Source organism: Castor canadensis, chromosome 1, assembly GCF_047511655.1.
Source record: "Castor canadensis chromosome 1, mCasCan1.hap1v2, whole genome shotgun sequence".
In the NCBI taxonomy this organism is placed as follows: Eukaryota; Metazoa; Chordata; class Mammalia; order Rodentia; family Castoridae; genus Castor; species Castor canadensis.
Window position 1 is genome coordinate 42,166,489 of NC_133386.1, and position 20,438 is coordinate 42,186,926.

General features: G+C 34.7%; 1 protein-coding gene across 6 annotated transcripts in view; it reads left to right on the forward strand.

The window, feature by feature from the left end:
• Window positions 1-20,438, forward strand: part of Tbc1d32 (TBC1 domain family member 32) — a 239,191-nt gene that overhangs the window by 196,631 nt on the left and 22,122 nt on the right. For 5 of the 6 annotated variants that reach the window (XM_074075464.1, XM_074075472.1, XM_074075457.1 and 2 more), the window contains 4 exons: window positions 1,377-1,460; window positions 16,236-16,305; window positions 17,952-18,067; window positions 18,963-19,117. In XM_074075464.1, the coding sequence (XP_073931565.1) occupies window positions 1,377-1,460; window positions 16,236-16,305; window positions 17,952-18,067; window positions 18,963-19,117 (425 nt within the window). The remainder of the gene's footprint in view (window positions 1-1,376; window positions 1,461-16,235; window positions 16,306-17,951; window positions 18,068-18,962; window positions 19,118-20,438) is intronic. The other variant, XM_074075460.1, reaches the window with a different exon arrangement.

Genomic DNA, 20,438 nt, shown 5'->3' on the forward strand with positions numbered 1-20,438 from the left:
GAAAAATATATTATTTCAAGAGACAACATTAAGTGAATTATAAATGGCTAGGTTTATATACATAGAAGTAAAAAGTTTTCACCTGATGGTTATTTACATATAGATTCATAAAAGAAAGACCTTTGAAAGTTTTTATCAGTATGCTAGAATTTATGCCTTTACTTGTGAAGATAGAACTAGTTTCAGCTGCTATAAACTGAAATCTACAATACTGATGTCCTTTCTGACCCCTGGCTATTGCATTTTCATACTTTTTTAAATACTTACCTTATTTTGCTTTGAAATTATGTTATGACTAGAGTTCAGTGGATAAAAGTATTTCCTTTCCATCCTTACCCATCAAAATGTTACGAAATACAGCTTGTCAGCTACAATTTGGGAAAAAATGTGTTATTCCTCTTTCACTTTACACTTTTACATGTTGAACACTAATTATTCTTTATGAGTTATATGCTTAAAATGCACTCAGATATGAAATAAGGCCCATGCAGTTAATATGCATCATAGTTAATATCCTAAATGTAACAAGGTACAATTTTAAAAGTTTACCAAAGCATACTTGATGTATCTGTAAGCAAGTCAGTGAATCTACAGATATTTTTCTTTTCAGTAAATTAAAAACTCTCTCTGGGTTGCATACTAATTATTCCTTGGGAATATCCATTTGGGGGCTAATATTTGCAAACACAGTGACATTATCAAACTAACTTAGAAAAGAATCATTTTGTCATTTCTAAGCCAGATAAAGCAAACTTCCTTTTGATGTGTTTGCCTTAAAGAGAGGTGATCAGTTCCAAAGTATATAAAACATACAGTGTAAATGTTCAATCCTGGCTAATTGGGAGACTGAGATTGGGAGGATAATGGTTTGAAGCCAGCCTGGTCAAAAAATTCATATGACCCCATCTCAACAGATAAAAGCAAGTATGAAACCCTAAGTTCAGACCCCACTACTGCCAACAAAACAAAAAAGCATAATATGTAGTATTTGAAAGGGACAAGAGATGTGCATTAATCATGAACTTGGAGTTTACTACTTTTTTTTCTGTATGTACAAATAGTTATGGTAACATTACAGCCTAGTGAGTGCATTGAAATCATTTAGCAAGTTCTGAAATAGTCTTTGGGGAATCTAAAGTAACAGATTATTTTTTTCCAATTTTATATCGAATAGGTTCTCACCTAAGCCATTAAAATTTCATTTAAATCAGAAAGGTTGTAATGAATAGTAAGATCATGTGCATTTTGAATTAAACCCTCTTTGAGTATAACTGTGAAGTTCAGGTGACATTTATCTAGGAGTCTGTGTTTAGTGATGCATTATCACGTATCATTCTTGACCTTTAATAACCTAATTATTCTCTTGCTTATTACAGCTTTAGTAGAATTACTTGAAAAATTTGTGCTTCATCTCACTGAAAATGCATCTGAATGTTACTTCCCCTCAGTGGAATATACAGGTACATTTTAAACATTTTGAAGTTTGAAAAATGTTCCAGTCTCAAACATAGTATTTTTTTTCACTTTTTTTATTGTTGTGCTGGGTGGGGGTACATTGTAGCATTTGCAATAATTCTTAAATATGTCAGATAACAGTATTTCATAGAGGTGTGTGATTACAAATATATGCAAGTTTTCCTATCCAAAATATCTGCTTATCTCTTCCTTGATGTCATATATGTTCCAGAGATCGGTCTCTGTGAATGTCTATGTTTCATTGTAATTCTGGGACTTTTTGTCTATTCATTAGAAATTGTTTGTCCTTAGGTGTACTGTCTCCCACTCTTCCAATTTTATCAGTGATTTCTAGTGATCTTATCTTATTTTTTCTATTTTACTGTCTTACTTTGTTTTCTGTTGTCATATTTTAATACCAAGGACTAAGTAAATTATTAATAATAAAAGAGGTATATTTTGGTTCACTGTTATGGTCCAAGTTTGAAAGGATACATCTGGTGATGCCTTTCTTGCTAGCAGAGTCTTGAAGTGGGGAGGGACATCATGTGGTAAAAGACTGTGTATGAGTTCTGTTCTCTCCTTCATATAATGCCTCCAGCATACAATAATGAAGACTCTACCCTTATGACCTCATCTAGCCCAAATCACCTCCCAAAGATCCACCTCTAAAATGCTATTGTCGGATTAGGTTTCTATTCTCTTATACCTCATGTTGTAGGTTAAGCTTCAACATGAGTTTTAGAGGAGACAAACCATATTCAGGCTATAACATTGATCTACCTTGTATAAATTAATGACTTAAAAATTTATGCCCTGTGCTTAAAGATCTATTATAAATTTCCTTCTTGTAATTCTACTTGCCTAGTAGTTAAGCAATGCCTGGATGGTCCCCTCAAACTAAAAATGTCATCAGGGACTTCACCTCATCAGCCCTTATTGACGTATATTTTCCTTTTGCATTTTCTATCTTGGTAGGCAGTGCAGTTATGTACTAACTATGTAAGCCAGAAAGTGAAGAATCATCACTGACTTTTACAGTCCATGTTCCCCTTGCAGTTACTAAATTATATTTTTTCTGTATACTTAATATATCTCAAATTTATCTAGTTCTGTCTATCTTTACTCTTTTTGGGGGGGGGCAGGGACACTGGGGTTTGAACTCAGGGCTTTGAGCCATGCCTCCAGTCCCATCTTTACTCTTTATGTTAGTTCAGTCCAATATCACCTCTTCCCTAGGATATTATGGCAGAGTCTTTACATGGTGTTTCAGAATGGGGTCTGTTTCTTTTACAAAGGTTTTTTTTTTTGTACTGCTGTCAGAGGAAACTAAAGTAGAGATCTGGATCCATTCATTCTCCTTCCCCTTAGAAGTTCATTATTGACCACTGCAAAAAGTGGGCCTTATATTTTTGTGCCCTTTCCTTTTTCTACAGTGTCATCCCTTTTTCTCCATACATCATGTTTTTTTGTCAACAGCACTAGTCACACCACTGTCAACTTCTCCCCACCCTGGACACGCACATACATATTCATTTATTCAACAAATAGATGTACCTAACTATACTAACACTTTTCTAGTCACTGAGACACAACAGTGAACAAAAGAGAGAAAAATATTGCCCTCATGGAGTTCGCTTTCTGGTGGGACGACAAAATAAGTAAGAAGTTCACTATGTGCAATGGTATGGTGATCAATGAGAAATATGAAACACAGAGCAGAGATAAGAAGTGCTAGTTGTGGACCAGGTGCAGTGGCTCCTGCCTGGAATCCCAGCTATGGGGGAAGGGGAAATTGGGAGGCTCACAGTTCAAGGCTAGCCTGAGCAAAAAGTTAGTGAGACTCCATTTCAATCTACAAGCCACATGTGATGATGAATGCCTGTGATTGCATCTGTGTGGGAGGCATAACTGGGAGGATCTCAGACTAGGCCAGCCCAGGCAAAAACATCAGACCCTACCTGAAAAATAACTGAAAAAAAAAAAAAAAAAAGCCTGGGGGCATGGCTGACGTACTAGAGCACTTGTATGAGGTTACAGTATAAAATAGTATTCACATAAAGTTTCTTTGATGTCATGATTTTTGCAAAACAACCAGCAGTGGGTAGGGGAGACAAGATAAATGAGTATTTTCATAGGAAAAGAGTGCCAGAAGAGATTAAGGGCAGGATTGTTAGTGTTGATACAAGAGGGGAGCAAGTGATACAGGGTTTTCAAAGTCATTTCAGGATTTTGATCATATGAGTGATATGCTGATTTGTGCTATTTATGTGGGGAGTTTAAACCCAGGGCTTCATGTATCTAACTCAGGTGCTTTACCTCTTGAACCATGTCCCCACTCTTTTGTTTACACCTTTACCCAGGCTGACCTTGAACTCAGGATCCTCCTGTTCTGCCTCCCAAGTAACTAGAGATACAGGCATACACACCACACTGTACACCTGCATTTTATAGGACCACTGTTGCTACCATGTTGAATAAAGACTAAAGGAGGACTAAAGACTAAAGCAGAATGATGAGTTATTCTATTGAAATGATCCAGATGAAAACCTGTAATGACTCAGATGAGGATTCTAGTTGTGAAGATTGTGGGAAGGACTTGAATTCTGAGAGCATTTTGAAAATAAGGCCAACAGGATTAGATTAAAAGGTTGTACATGGGATGTGAGAGAAATGAAGAAGTCAAGGAAGACTCCAAGCTTTTATTCTGAGCAACTGAAAGGGTAGAATTACCATGTAGTAAAGATGAAGAAGTAGGAGGAATGAGGAGATGCAGTGTGACAAACTAGCTTTTGCTTTTATGATGCTACATTTTAGATACTTATCAGACATTAAAGTAAAATATGCTGTGTACATGCTACATTTGTGTTTCTGAAGTTTAGGGGAAAGATATGATCTGGAAATGCAAAATTCTAAACTGTTAGTGTGGTCTGTTAAGTCAGTAATACATCTCATTGTCATTTCTTTCTCAAATTCTGACCTAGTGTCTGATGCTTGACTTGTTTAAAACTCCTATGAAGTAGTTTCTTTGTCTTACCCATCATTGTGTCCTTTAAACCTAGAATAATAATCACAATAAATGTTTGCCAAATAAAAGAAAGAATGGTTACAAGAATGAATAGGGCTTTATATACTGTGGCAATGAGTTTATCTTAAATGGTTTTCTCTATCACATGTTAAGATTTCTGAAGAGAAGCTTTATTTAATTCATCTCTACCTTAGGAAGATTATTTTAGTAACAGTGTAAATGGTGAATTAAAAGAACTGAAATTTTCCAGTGGTGAATATCTTGTATTTAAGGGGGAATGAATAAAGGGACAGTGAAGAATGTAGAGGTAACATGGACTCATGATGGTATACCATCAAGGGTAATTGCTTATCTTTACCATAAGGGTAACATGACTTCTCCATTTGCTGGAGAAATCATCCAAATACATGTTATTTATTCCAGCTAGATACTTATATAAGCCATGTTTCCATGAAAAGAAAAAAAAATGCACATTTCCAGGCTGGGTCATTCTGTCTTTCTTGTTTTATTACCCATATGTACACCCAAACTTATCTATGCCTTCACCTTATTGAACCTTTGCTCCTGTTGTTTCTTTTGGATTGCCATTTCCCTTGCCATGACACCGTCATGATAATGTCCAACTCAATTGTAAAGTTTCAGTTAGAATATCACATTAACTTTTAATCTTAAATTAGAAGTCCCTCTTCTTTGCTCTTTTTACATTCACTTTAATCTACCATTTGTGTCATCATCTTGTCTGGATAAATTGTTCCATTGAATCTCAAACTCCATTTTTGCCTTCCATGTGGTATTTGATAAAATATACTTGTGTTATATATGAAACTATAGTCACACAAATAAAATTACACAATAATTCTAAATGTGCTGATATTTAAATATACAGATGAAGCTATAGCTAGTTATTTACCCATAGTTACAACTAATGTAAAATTTGTAAAGGGATAAAAGAAATCATAAGAGGATGAAAACAAAGAAATGAAAATAAACTAACATAAATTAAGGTAGGTGAAGAGAATTGATATCTATTGAACACCTCTTATAAACTGGATGATGTGTTGATGCACTTCATATACATTTGGTCATTCAACCATATAATTGTTGTCTGAAATAGGCATAATCATATTTTAAATGAGGAAACTGAGACACAGAGGAAAGAAATCAGGAATTGTGAAGAGATTTTGGAGAAAAATTTTTGGTAGGAAAATTACAGTTTCATGAATGAACCTGAAATTTTATATGAAAAACATACGGGGCTTAAAGATCAAGTCTGTAACAGAGAAAATGTGTAGGAAGTGATAATCATGGAGATTTGCATGACCAGAGTGGATGTCTCTCTAGACTTAAGTATAATGATCTCTAGTTCCTGCACTCTTTTTGGCATAGTGTTCTACTTGTTCAGATTTTCTGCAGCTGATGTGAAATTTGAATTATGCTGTATATCTTACCTAAATACTCAATGAGACTGATTACTTAGTGTGCATGTGTTTACTATCCTCGATTACATTTCTAAATCATGCTGAGTGAAGTCTCAGATGTTAAATTTGTTAAATGTATTATCTAGGCATATAAACCCTGAATGTGAATTTAAATTCCTTAAAGGCTTCAGCTAAACAACTGTCTATCAGAGTTTCATAGTAAAGCCTTAATGAATGTGACTTCTTGTTGACTGATTAATATTTACTAGCATGATATCGTGAGCTCATTGCTAGTGTTGTTTTCTTCCAAAGGCTTCAGGTGTCCTTATCTTTTATCATGCATTTTTGGTTGGTAGAACAATGGTTTGCTATTATAAAATTTCCCATGATTTAATTATATATTGGCAAAAACTATGTTTTGATATAAAAGGTATTTCAAAAAATGCTAGATATTTTCAATGTTTTTGCATGTGTCTTGAAATGAGAAACTGATTGTCTTCTTAAAAATGACAACTCTCTAAACCCTAAGGTAGTTGAAATTAGAATAACACAATCATCCATCTGTTGTTAGCTCCCTCAGGATTTCAATCTATTATAAAATTTGCAAATCTGGAAAGATCAATTAGTTTGGTTGTTTATCCCCTTAAAGAAAGAAGAAAGGACAAACAGATAAAGTTTTGTACATTTGCAGTTTGTATATCCACACAAGTATCTTTCCTTGTAGAGGTCATTCACATCCTTTGTTAAGTTTACTCCTAGGTATTTGATTTTTTTGAGGCTATTGTAAATGGAATTGTTTTCAGATATTCTTTCTCAATTTGTTCATTGTTGGTATATAGGAAGGCTACTGATTTTTCTAAGTTGATTTTTTATCCTGCTACATTGGGTGTTAATGGTGTCTAGGAGTTTTTAGGTAGAGTTTTTTGGGTGTTTGAGGTATAGGATCATGTCGTCTGCAAATAGGAATACTTTGACAGTTTCTTTACCTTTTTGTATTCCTTTTATTAGATCTTCTTTCCTTAATTCTCTGGCTGTGAATTCCAGGACTGTGTTGAATAGGAGTAGGCAGAATGGGCACTCTTGTCTTGTTCCTGATTTTAGGGAAAATGGTTTCAGTTTTTCTGAATGGTTTCAGTTTTTAGGGGATGATTTCTGTTTTCTTATATTTGCTGAGGCTTGCGTTGTGCACTAAGATATGATCAGTTTTGGAGAAAGTTCCATGGGCTGCTGAGAAGAATGTATATTGTATGGATGTTGGATGAAATATTCTGTAGACATCAGTTAGGTCCATTTGACCTATGGTGTGACTTAATTCTAGAATTTTTTTATTGATTTTTTTGTTTGGATGACCTATATATTGGTGATAGGGGCATGTTAAAGTGTCCCACTACCACTATGTTAGAGCCTATATGTGCTTTTAAAACTTTTAGAGTATGAAATTGGGTGCACTGACATTGGGTGTACATGGATTTATAATTGTTATTTCCTTTTGTTGTATTTCCCCTTTTATTAGTATGAAGTGTCCTTCTTTATCTTGTTTGGTCAATGTAAGTTTGAAGTCTACTTTGTCTGATAAAAGTATTACTATTCTTGCCTGTTTTCAGGGGCCATTGGCTTGGTAAATCTTCTTCTAGCCTTTCACTCTTAGCCAGTGTTTGTTTCTGTCAATGAGATGGGTCTCCTGTAAACAACAGATTGTTGGATCTTCCTTTTAATCCAGTTTGCTAAACAGTCTTTTGATGGGGAAGTTGAGTCTGTTGACATTCAGTGTCTATATTGATAGGTATGTGGTGATTCCTGCCATTTTGTTGTTTTTGTTGTTTAAGGATTTGATTGTGTAAAGTCAAATCAATGCTACTGTCTTGATTCCTTGTCTTTTCTTCTGTGATTTGATACTTCCCATCCTCTCGTGGTTTTGTTTGCTTTCACCTTCTGGTGCAGAATTCTTTGGAGAATCTTTTGTAGTGGTGGCTTGGTGGTTATATGTTGTTTTAGTTTCTGGTTATTGTGGAAGATTTTTATTGTTCCATCTATTTTGAATGATAGTTTTGCTGGGTAGAGTATCCTAGGGTTGAAGTCATTTTCATTCAGTGCCCGAAATACCTCACTGTATGCCCTTCTTGCTTTAAAAGTTTCCATTGAGCCATCTGCTGTGATTTTGATGGGTTTACCTTTATATGTTGTTTCTTCTCTCTTACAGCCTTCAGTATTCTTTCTGTATTCTCTGTGCTTGTTGTTTTAATGATAATATGCCATGGGGAGGTTCTATTTCGGTCAAGTCTGTTTGGTGTCCTGGAGGCTTCCTGTACCTGAGTGAGCAAAACTTTCTCAGTATTTGGGAAATTTGCTGTTATTATTTTATTGAATATATTATGAATCACTTTTGCTTGGACCTCTTCTTCAATACCCATGGTTCTCAGGTTTGGTGTTGTGATGGAGTTGGTGAGTTCTTGCATATTCCTTTCATAGCTCTTGAGTTGTTTGACTAACACTTGTTCAGTTTTTTCTTTAATTTCTATTTTATCTTCAAGTTCTGAGATTCTGTCTTCCACTTGTTCTACTCTGCTGGTGTGGCCTTCCACTGTTGTTTTGTGTTTCTGTTTGATTTTTTTTTCTGAGGTTTTCCATATCTTTGGTCACTTCTTCTTTAATATTTTTTATTTTCATCTTTAATTCATTTTTCTCTGTATTTATAGTGTTCTCCGTTTCATTTCGGTGTTTATTTAGGGCACCTCTGAGTTCATTTATTTGTTTCTGTGTCTTCTCATGTTCTTCATTTATGTTGTCTTGAAATTTCTTGAGTGCATCTTGTACATTTTGGTTAACCATGTCTGGTATCTTCTCCATGAAATTCTCAGTGATTTCTTGCAAGATTTCTTTTCGGAGGGTTTTTTTTGTGGTCATTGCTGGGTTCCTTAGTGTCATTTATCATTGTTTTGGTAGGATCAGGAACTGGGTATCCGTTTTTTTCATTTCCCTCTGAATTCTGTATTGAATTATTTTTGGGGGAGCATGGTTTCCATGCCTTCTTCTTCTTCCCATTGCTCCACTTGGTGCTGTGCAGCTATGTTCTTGATAGACTAGTTGCTGGTTGGTGTGCTATTTCTGTCCCTGGCCTGGAGGTATATTTTAGCAATAACTAATTCACAGTTTCAATGCCCAACCAGTTGTTTATATATTATATAGAATAGCCTTTGGTGGTATTATCTATAAACAGTGGGAGTTTGGGAGTTAACTTTTGTTAGACTAGCTATAGAAATTTGGAAAATTGGTTAGGGTGACACTAAAAAGGGAGGCAGGAAGTGGGGTAGGTGAGTGGGGCAAGCGATGTGGGGGCTGCTGGGTTTTGTGGCCCTTGTGTGTGTTTGAGTGTATTTCTGTTGTAGTGTAGGTGCTTGTGTCAGGGATTGCAGGGGGTTGGGCTTATGTAAAGTTGATATAGTAAGTTGGTCAGCAGGTGGTGAGTATGTAGGAGGGAGGGGTAGTCTGGTGACAGATTGGGGAGGATGGGAGGAGGAGGTGAAGCAGAGAGAGAGAGTGAATGAGAAGGGACAGAAAGAGTAGTTAGGAAGGAGAGCTTCTCCTGTAGCACAGGAGAAGGAGGGAGAGTGAAGGGGGTGAGAGTAGGGATGAGAAGATAGTGACAGTAAAGTTGATAGTACAGAAAGAAAAAAAGAAAATAGGAATAAAAATGAAAATAAAAAACCCACAATAATATAACAAACAAACAAAAAGAAAAAAAAAAAAAAAGACAGGTTCCAAGGTTCCAGAACAATAGAATTTCAGTCTTAGTTTAAGTTCTGGAGTTGCTCCTCGGCATCCAGTCCTGGTATATAAACAGAAGCTCTGGCATGGTCTCACCAAGTGATTGGCTTGTGAGTAGCATTGTGTTCTTTTGTCTACCAGTTTAATTGAAATTGTGAGGTGCAGTAGGTTTGGCAGATCATGCAGGGTGGACAGAGCTATTGTTTTCCCCAGCTGGTAGCTGTGTTATCCTTCAGCTGCAGCTGTTTGGTCAGTTCCTCCCCCAGCAAGGTGGGGCAGTTCATTTTTGAATGCTGCCCTCTGGTTCTGGATGTCTGCTCTGTGATCCACTGCCGTCCCTGCTTTGGAGGTGGCTTATTGCTGTCTATGAGAGTTTAGTTCTTTGCACTACCCTCTTTCTCTGGGGCAGTTTCTGTGTGCCACCCGCCTCCTCTACTGTCCATGCTCGATTACAGTTCGCAGTTTGTTTTTCAGTTTTGCGGGGCATTTTGGTTTTGGATGCTGCTCTCTGGCTTAGGAGATGAGTTCTGTGATCCACTCCCTGCCCTGCTTGGGGAGTGGCTTGTTGCCTGTGGGCTCTCAGCCTTTGTTGCCTTTCTTGTGTTTATTTACTGAGAATTTGGAGCTAAGTTAGCTCCTTGCCTCACCCCCTTTCTCTGGTGCAGGATAACCCCCTCTGCTCTCTGTGTTTGATTACAGTTCACTGTTTTCCAGTTTTGTTTCGGGGAGGGAATCAGTCTGCCAGGGGCTGCACTGGTTTATGTTCCTGTTGGTGGTTAGGGGATTTCCACATGTGTGGTGCTCACCTGTTTGACATGCAGGCAGGTTTGGAGCCTGAAGTGGCGAGAAATGGTGCCAAAGTTTCTCAGTGCAGCATGGCAGGGGAAGGATTCCCATAGGCTAGGGGTTCAGGATGTTGAAAGTTTGATTCTGGTTGATGCTTTATTTCTGCTTGATGGAGGAAGGAGAAGAGAAGAAAAGAAAGAAACAAAAAGATAGATTGCCATGGGGGAGGATTGTTTCCCTGGGGCTGGACCAACCTTGCTGGCTTTGTTGTGGGTTGCAGCTGTTAGGTGCAATTAAAGGCTGATTTGAGGGTCAGTCTTTGAATTTTTTTCTGCACCTAATGTGATGTCAGTTACTGTTTTGGCTAGAAGCAGTCAGAATTACCCAAGTGTGGCTCCAATGTCTCAGGGAGGTTTTTGGAGTCAGGGAGCTTAGGCTTCCTTCTTCTGTACCCTTGTCATTATCTTAGATCCTCTCTTCTTATGGTTTGAATATGAAATGTCCCCCACAGGCTCATGAGACCTAGGCTTTTGGGACATTCTGGAATCTATAGGAGGTGGGGCCTAGCGCTAGGAAGTAGGTCATGGGGACAGGTCCTTGGTGGCATTTTGTTCCTAGCTTCTTCCTATATTCTCTGTTTCAACCACCGACAAGTGAAGAACATCCTCTGCCATGTGCTGCCAGTGCCATGATTTCTTTCCATGTGCATGGCACCAAGTAAGGAGGGACTTAATCCTCTAAAATGATGAGCCTAAATAAATCCTTAAGTTTTGGTTTCAGCTTTGACAAGTTAATACAGTGTTTGCGAATAAAGTACAGTGTTTGATATTTGCATGGAAGTATCTAATGTGAACCTGATTTTAAGGAAGGGGAATAGAAACATACACCTAAAATGATTAAGTAAACTGCAGCATATGGTAAGATAGAAAATAAAGAGAAGCTGACCTTTCCTTAGATGGCTGCTTTATTTCAAGCAATGTGCTACCTCCGTTAATACACTATTTAAATTGGACTATTACCAATGAGGGGTTTGTTATATGTGCCATATATGTCCAATTGAAAGGATTGTTGGTATTTATTGTGCCATCATTGAAGGTGGTAGGAGGAAACAAAAATAGACAAATAGGAATAGTATTTGTCCTGCCTGTTGGGACATTAGAACTGAAAGAAATAGGAAGAATTTTTGAGCTAAGGGTAATTACATCATTGAGATGTGGAAAGAGTAATACCTTTTTCCAAATAACACTGACTGTACTGATTAAGCCGAGATACTTATGGTACTTTCGTCACAGGTATTGAGTTTTACGGCAGTGAAAATTGAATAAAGTGGATGAGTACAGCTTCATTTTGAAGAAGAAGCAACACAACTTGCAGACTGGCTTTAGGGAAGGGAGAGCAGAGGAATGTTCTGACTTGATTTCTTTGGGTGGTGAGAGCTTTGACTTTATGACAGATGCAGCAGGGCTTCAGGAAAACCAGTAAGCAGCCAAGCAAAAACTGCTGCTCCAAACCATGGATTTGTCCTCCAGTGGAGAAATTCTTTACTCTTCTGAAAATTTATTTTTTTTCCACACCATTAGCCAAGTGCCAGGCAGAATAGATTTAATTTCTCCTACCGTTGCTGTATATGCTAGCTTTGCAAACCAAAAATAGAAGAGAATGCATTGCCAGAGTTAGTGATTGCAGTTCATAATAAGTAAATTTTGTCAGCTTATTTAATTCTGAGACTATTATAGTTATAATTAAAATGGTTAATTATTCCAAATAACTTTCATATTATTTCTTTCTTAGGTTCAATCAGCTTTGTTAAGTAAGTAGGTTGACCTTTCAGCAATTTATGCTTTTCACAGTGACTTCATGGAATGGGAATTATATCTTTTGTTTGTTGTTTGACCAGAAAATATTTTAAGCCCATATCTGCTTCCTTATTTACCTTTCTTCTAGCTTGATATTTAAAGTGTGTGGGGGGGTTGTTGTTGTTGTTGATCTTACCGGAAGTTTTTTCATTCCTCTACTTATTCACTCAGTGTTAAGCAACTATTATGTTCCCCACATACTGTGTGAATATCACTTAAATTAACCACATATACTCAACAGAATCCCCTGAAGATGTCCATTTTTTCTTTTTCTTTAAATTTTTTTCCTTCCTTCCTTTTTTTTTTTAAGGCAGGGTCTTGCTTTGTAACCTAGACAGGCCTCGCACTCATGATCCTCCTGCCTCAACTTTGTGAGCACTGGGATTAGAGAGCACCACCATTCACCAGTGAAGAAATCCATTTTTGGCCATTGAATTTTACTTATTCATTTTGTCTCATCAATTTTATCTCGAAAAATAACTTAATAAATTGCTTTAAATCCAGGTTGTATGTAACGAAAGTTTGTCTCACTGAACTTTTATAGTCCAATATCCATTTCTTCTTGCCAATTTATAATGTATATCAAACTCAAGTCTAAAATTAAAGCCTTTTCTTTAACTTTTGCCCATAAACCATCTTCTAATTTCATTCCTACTTAAGGAATATTTTCATTTTTTTCTGTGTTTTCTATAGAAGGTTTTTCATGCTAAAGTTATTTACGTTTCATATCAGTGACATTTAAAAATCAGTTATTTGATGTTTGTTTTGGTATACTTACTGTCTCCACATAGACCCTGTAAAAGCCTTTTTGCGAATTTAACTGAACCATTCATTAAAGTGAAATTTGAGTAGTAAATATTTCTGTCCAATTGCAGCTATTATCTAAATTTTATTCTTACTTTTAAGTGTGGATGTCAACTTTAATGCCCAAGAAATAAGCTGTAAAAGTCTTCAAAAATGAAAATGACTGAATACTCACCCTTTGCAGTCTGATTCAGTGATCTAGAATAGAGTATGTTTATCTTTACTTTTAGAAAAATCTCAGCATTTTGAGTCATAGCCATGATAGGGAACTATTATCTATTGAAATGAGCAGAGCTATATTTTTATGTGAAGATAAGATCATAAACTTTTAAGGGAAGTAGACCTTGAAAATTATTCATACAACTCTAGAAAAGTCAAATGACTCATCTCAGTCCACACAGAAAAACCACTCTGGAAGAAGTCCTTTCCTGCATCAGGAGGAGAGCTAAATGACCCTGATGCTCATATAACATTGGTGGTCTATTACCTTCAGAAAACATCTCTCACCTTGTTCCTTGACTTTTTTGCCAATCTCACCAATGTGGAGGTCATTATCTCCTGGTAGAAACTGCTGTGATCAACAGGACACATGACATTGAGAATCACTTTCTTAGTACCATTGCACATTCCTCCTCCATAGTTAAGATAGCTATCTGCATTATACTTTCCAGAAAGGAAGCCTACTCATTAGAAGACACATTATTGTCACTATGTCACATTATGATAGTCAAAAGAGGTTATCCCATAGTTGTAGGTCAAAATTTTTAGGTAGGTTTATTTTCTTAAAACTATTTAAGTTGGTGAAATCAGCCAGTATCATCTACAGTAAAGTATGAAAATTTTATATCATTTGAATTTGAAAAGCAAAAATATAACCCTATATAAAATATAGGACCATCAGGAACAGATTAAGGTACTGAAACAAAAAGAACCTCCTGGTCAATACCCACATTAATTTAACCTGATTATATTGCAGTGGGAATATATGAAAATGTGTTTAACTTGTAGCTAGATTTTTAAATGCTGTTGATAAGATTGAAAATTTGAAATTATGGTATTTTAATATATGAATGATTATGAAAGTGAGAATAATTCATATGTTTGTGTGCACGCTTGATATCGAGTAGTTGAATCCCAAATCACACTTTTCTCTTATTCTGCATAGGAGAAGTAGCAGAACCATTAACTTTCATAAATGGGGCAAAGCTGAGCTTATCAGTCTGTCTCCTTTATCTGTTCCTCCCTATATGATAGATTCATTTTTTTTCTACCAGAGACTTAGAGCACCTCACAGCCCCATTCCAATTTGAAAATTTTGGAAATGACATTGAATAGCACCCCTCATCTTAACCTGTTGTTGCTACAGGTTGAGGATCTTGTAGTAGAAGTGCAGAACTAATATCCTTCTCATCCAGGGCAAGAAGGAACATCTGTTAACACACTGAGAATTCTACATAACAAAAAATTTTAAGCTACGTAAACTGTGGCTTAACCATGAGCAAAATAAACATCATAAGCAAAATAAACAATATTACTAAGTTTGAATTCCAGTGTCATTTATCAAGGAATTAACCACATACATTTTGACAGTTTTTTAAAGGAATTTTTTGGCAGTACTGCGTTTGAACCCAGGGCTTTGTGCTTACTAGGTGAGCACTCTACCACTTGAGCTACACCTCAAGCCCCCCCAATTTTTTAAGCTTTTAAGTTTTTTTTTTGTTTTATTTTTCTGTAAGAAAATTTTCTGTAAGAAAATTAACACTTTACATATGGTGACCATCAGTCTCATCTCCATGGGACTGTGAGTGGCTTCTGAAGCACGAGCGTTAGCATCATGAAATTCTCTGCAAATAAGGATATACTGGTCAACTTAACTCTGAGTGTCGAAGGTTCATTATTGCTGTACTCTGATGAGAGTACATGTTTGATAACTCTTGATGTTTAATTTGTTCTTCCCAATCTTTGAAGATCTAAAGTCTACTCATATTTTAATGTTTGGCTTAAATACCACTCCTTCCTAACCCACTGGAAATAATCTCCTCCTCTTTAGAATTCATAAAACACTTTATCTGTATCATTCTTCTTCCACTTAAGCCTTTAAAATGCCTTTATCAGAGTTATCTGTTTACACATTTTATCTCTGACACTATACAAAAAGTTCTTTCAGCGCATCATGTATGATTTATCTTTTATCCCTCATAGCTTCTGGTATGGTGCTCTATACTTACTATATCAGAAATGACTTCTTAAAAGGAATGAATGAGTCTACAGTTTAAATAGATTATATCGATAGGATGAAATACACCAATATGTAATAAAGGTGGAAACCCAGTAATAGGGGATTCAGAAAACTTAGCTTTTGCTTATCTCTACCACTAGATAGCTGTGTGATTTTGGGTGATTCTCTTAATTGTGTGCATGCGCATGTGTGTGGGTGTGTGTCTACTCTAGCATTTCCTTAGACTAGTGATGCTTTTGAATATTCACTGTTAACTTGTCATCCAGTGTTTTCAAGAATTAAGCCAAAATTTCAACCTTTCATTGTGCTCTGTGCTGTATACCCCTTCTCACATTTGGTAGATAATCACAATTTCTACTTCATGAAGAAAATCTTGTCTGCAGGGAGAAACTCAGTCACTCAACCCTCAATATATTGTTATTTTGTAAACATGGAAGCCTGCTTATTGAAAGATTTTAGCATGAATGTCAGGAAAGAAAAATCAACTATGCTCATATACTTTTTAGTTCAGAATCTTACATATGCATTGGATGGCAGTTACAGTGTTTCTAGATCATTTTTTAGGTCTAATGGCTCTTTGTTTTTTGGGGTTTTTTTGCTATTGTTGTTTAGGGCCAAGTAAAATAAATTGTCTTAAAATTATTAGTCATTTTATATTTAGCATGGTTTTAAATGCTTTTAATAGGAGAAAAGTTATTTGTAAAAAAGTTGTGTGTTAATTCCTTTGAAAATATAACTGACAGCTCTTATAAAAGAACAAATTCATCAGTTTTCAACATTAACATTAATATGTAAAAATATTGCTTTCATCAATTTTCAATTAAAATGTGGTTATTATGCAGACTTTTATACATTTTTATAACTTGGTTTTCTGTTGTTTTCAGCTACTGATGCAAATGTGAAGAATGAAAGTCTTTCATCTGTGCAGCAGCTTGGCATTAAAATGACTGTCAGGTACAGAGAGAATATCTCTTTTTGTGTGTTCCTGGGATTCATATGTCTGCTGTGTGGTTAATAATATTTAGCAGCCAACTACTTTGTAGACTTTAAATGCAGAATTTATCATTCAGAAAATAATAACTTTATCTTTGAGGATATTGGCACAATTAAATTATCTCTGCCTATAAATCAGTTACAGTTTATTATTATTCCAGAGGCTCATTACAGTGTGTTTAATACTATATGACTCTCAGGTTTTTTCCAAAAATAGGATTGTATAAACCAGGACATCACTAACACAATCATACTCTTCAAAAAATGTGATTAGTGTACAAAAGTACCTTAAGGATAGAATCTGAAGTTAAAATAAAGAAGCCAAAATTCTTGTAGTTTGAATTTTTAGAACTTAAACTATAATTTTCAAAAGAAATGGACACAATAAAGCATGAAGTGAGGACTAAAGACTAAGTCACTTTCTTATTTAATAAATGAGGATCTCAACAGTACCATTTTAATTTTAGGATAATCTTTCAGAATCAAATATAAAAAAGGCACATGTGGAAGCTATTAAAAAGATTGAGTTAAAAATAAATAATAAAAAGGCTGAGTATTTTATAAATGTACAGCATGATGAAACTGGTAGCAATAAGTCTAGTTCATCCACCTGTGTCACATAGAGCATCCAACTCTGTATGTTATACAGCTCTTACTTTTTATACAAACATTTTATAGTGCCCTATCCCCTTCCTGAAACTTAATCTGTAGATAATATTAGCAGCTATTCACATATTTTAAACTCAATGTAGGAAGTAAATAGAAAGTGATTTACTTGGATACACTACAGTGTAAGATACAACTGGTATCCATATGTGAATTCATTGAGACCATGTCAGCAACAAATAAGACTGACTTTTTTGTTTTAGTGCCTAGATAATACATGCAAGCAGTATTACCACTGACACAGAGATTTTCTAAAATGGTAACCAAGTTGGGTCTTATAAGGTTTCACATTAAATAAATGTACTATTTGCTTTGATTAACAGTTATATTCAATGTATATTTAAAAAATTAGGATTTTTTATAAAATAGAATTAGTTTTAGATAATTATAAACAGGTTTTTCGTCCCTACAAATACCAAGACATTTGCAAGTTGTTGTACAGGACTATCGCATGTCTAAGCTCCTGGCACATGCTCAATACACCAGTAGTAGCCCTGCTCAGTAACATCAAAACAGACCTATGAATGTCCAAAGTGTCCTCTGGGGGGATATACCATCCCCATTTGGGACCACTGATGTAAATGAAGTTCAGAGTTATTACTAGACTTGACATTCTATAGAACTTTCAACATTCCATGGTTTACATTAAGTTAAAAACCAAAAAACTTGTTCTATTTCTCATCTATAGGGTATTATCATTTTTTCTCATTACTGTTTCAACTTCCTATGAAGTTATCAGTATTTGCTGGGTGAATACTGCTAATCTAAGCATATTATAATTATCAGGAATATATTGAAAATTAATCTTTCCTAAGAGTTCTGTTTAGTTATGTGAAAGGTAGAATTTTGAAAATGTTTAAACCTTGATGGAATTGAAAAAATGAATGTACAATACTGAGTATAACATACTTCATTTTATATTTTATGTACCTTTAATGTAGGTATGGTAAGTTCCTCAACTTGTTAAAAGATGGTGCAGAAAATGATCTTGCCTTGGTTTTAAAACACTGTGAGAGATCCCTGAAACAGCAGCAATCTCCTATAAAATCTTCTCTCTGTATCCTTTTGAGTGGATTCACAATACTTGACTTTTCTTTATATATTTTACATATCTCTTTGATGATACACTTTTACAAACTTATGGTAAAATAATACTTTAAGCCATACTATGATTTGTTGTAGTATATTCTTATGGTATTTTCTGTTTTTAAATATATATTCTAATTAATTTGAACCACAATCATTAGATTCAATCATACCCATTGAATCTTTTGTTTATTGTTGTGCTGGGTGGGGGTACATTGTGACATTTACAAAAGTTCTTACAATATATCATACTTGAATTCACTCCTCCATCGTTCTCCTTTATGTTGAATCTTAAACTGAATAAAATGAGAAGGCCTTTTCAGACAAATTTAAGAACATTTTAAAAATAGGTTTTGTAGAACCAGAATAATAAGATTATTATTTTTTAGCTGTGTCTTTTTATTATTTCATTTGAATTGGTGACTATTCAGGAATGGAGTTTGACTTGAAACCATTTGCATTATTGAATTCTAAAAACGTGCTGATTTTATCTTGCCTGGTTTTGCTAGTCATTTAGCAGCTAACCTCAACAACAACAGAAAAGATGGTACTGTTGTGTTAATGTCTTGAACAAGTGAGCTTTCACGGAGCAGTTTGTTATTCCTTCACCTGCTATTACTAGTGGCTTCTTTCCTTGGACATGTAAGCAAGTAGTACATTAGAATAGTAATTATGCAAGTGATTTATTTTTCTTTAATAAACTTTCTTCACTAGTTTCAATAGCTTGTAAATTGATTGAAGACACAATGAGGACTAAATTCAATTAGTATCTTTTTTGTAATAGAGATTCTGGAAATGAATATATATGGAGTTCTTATATATCATCTTACAAAATATTGCAAAAGTCCCTTAACTCTGTTTTCCAGTTTGCCTGCAAGGAAATTATGCTGGCTATGATTGGTTTGTATCATCTCTATTCATGATAATGTTGGGGAACAAAGAGAAAACATTCCAGTTTCTACAACAGTTCTCCCGGCTTCTGACTTCCGCTTTCCTTTGGATTGCAAGACTACATAGTTCTGTAAGACTTTTTAGTCTGTTTTAAAAGGGGGGGGATAAAAAAAAAACTTAAGAAACATCATATTTAATTTCACTATAATACTATTAGTAGAGGGTTTTCTAATAATTCATATTTATTTTTCTACCTGCATGCTTTTTGACTCGTTCTCTTTGAAGAAACAGATTGGAATTTTTCTCAGTATTTGGTATATTACCCAATGATAACTGAATGCAAGATTAATAATAATTGAAGCATTCTCATATAATAGAAGCATAATAACAAAATAGAAATTCAAACTTAAAGTTTAATAATTATAAACTCATTTTTTAGTAAGGTATTATATTCCAGATGTAAGAAAAGTATCAAATGGATATATTTTATTGTTACTTTATTAGAAAGATCTGATGGTTAAATTACAGTATAAGAAAATCATTAACTAGAAATTATAACCATATTTTAGAAAAAGAACATGCATTTTATATACATTTTGAAAATTCATACTGAGTTTCTGTTGAGATATTAAATATACTGGTGTTGTGAGATGTCAGATTACTTTAAAGAAAAGTGTATTCCTCTATTCTATTAATGCTTCTGTTTATTTTATTTATTGCATTTTGTTAAGATACCCAACTGAGGGAAAATGCTTCCTACATCAGGTATACTAAAGCTTCCCAAACCCTTTCCATGATATGTTGTATATGGACAATGTAACCAGTGTCAAGCATGACCTAAGGGATATCTATGTATAGTTAGGTGAAAACATTTATTAAATATATATTAATATATCTGTATGTATAAGATATATATATATGTATATGCATATGCATACATATCCTGTATATGTATGTGTATAATAATGAAAGCAAAACCAAGGCATCAAAGATTAAATATTGAAGTTTTATGATTTTATGCTTGAAATTACTGTATGCAATTCCAAAATAAAACCTTCTAGTTCTTTCTTCGCACCATGATGAAGAATTTGTTGACATGAACAGTAGGAAACAAATACCAAAAAAGTACATACTGTTTTTTTCCAATCCATAAAGCTATTTTCCTACTCTTAGATTATACATATAATTGAAAAATTTTAAAATCTTATGCTTCCTATCTTCCACTTACAAATACAGTTTTAAGACTCTTTGGATAATGGGTATGGATTTTGAGTCCAAACATTCATCCTTATGTAAAATACTTTTAATATCTACATTTTCCTAGTCTTAACAACTCTACTTTGCTGTTCAGGGTATGACATTGTCTCATCATCACCAGTGAATCATGTGATGATTTTCTAAAGTTGCAATTTTGCTTTGAACATGTAAAAATTTTAATAACATGTTATTTT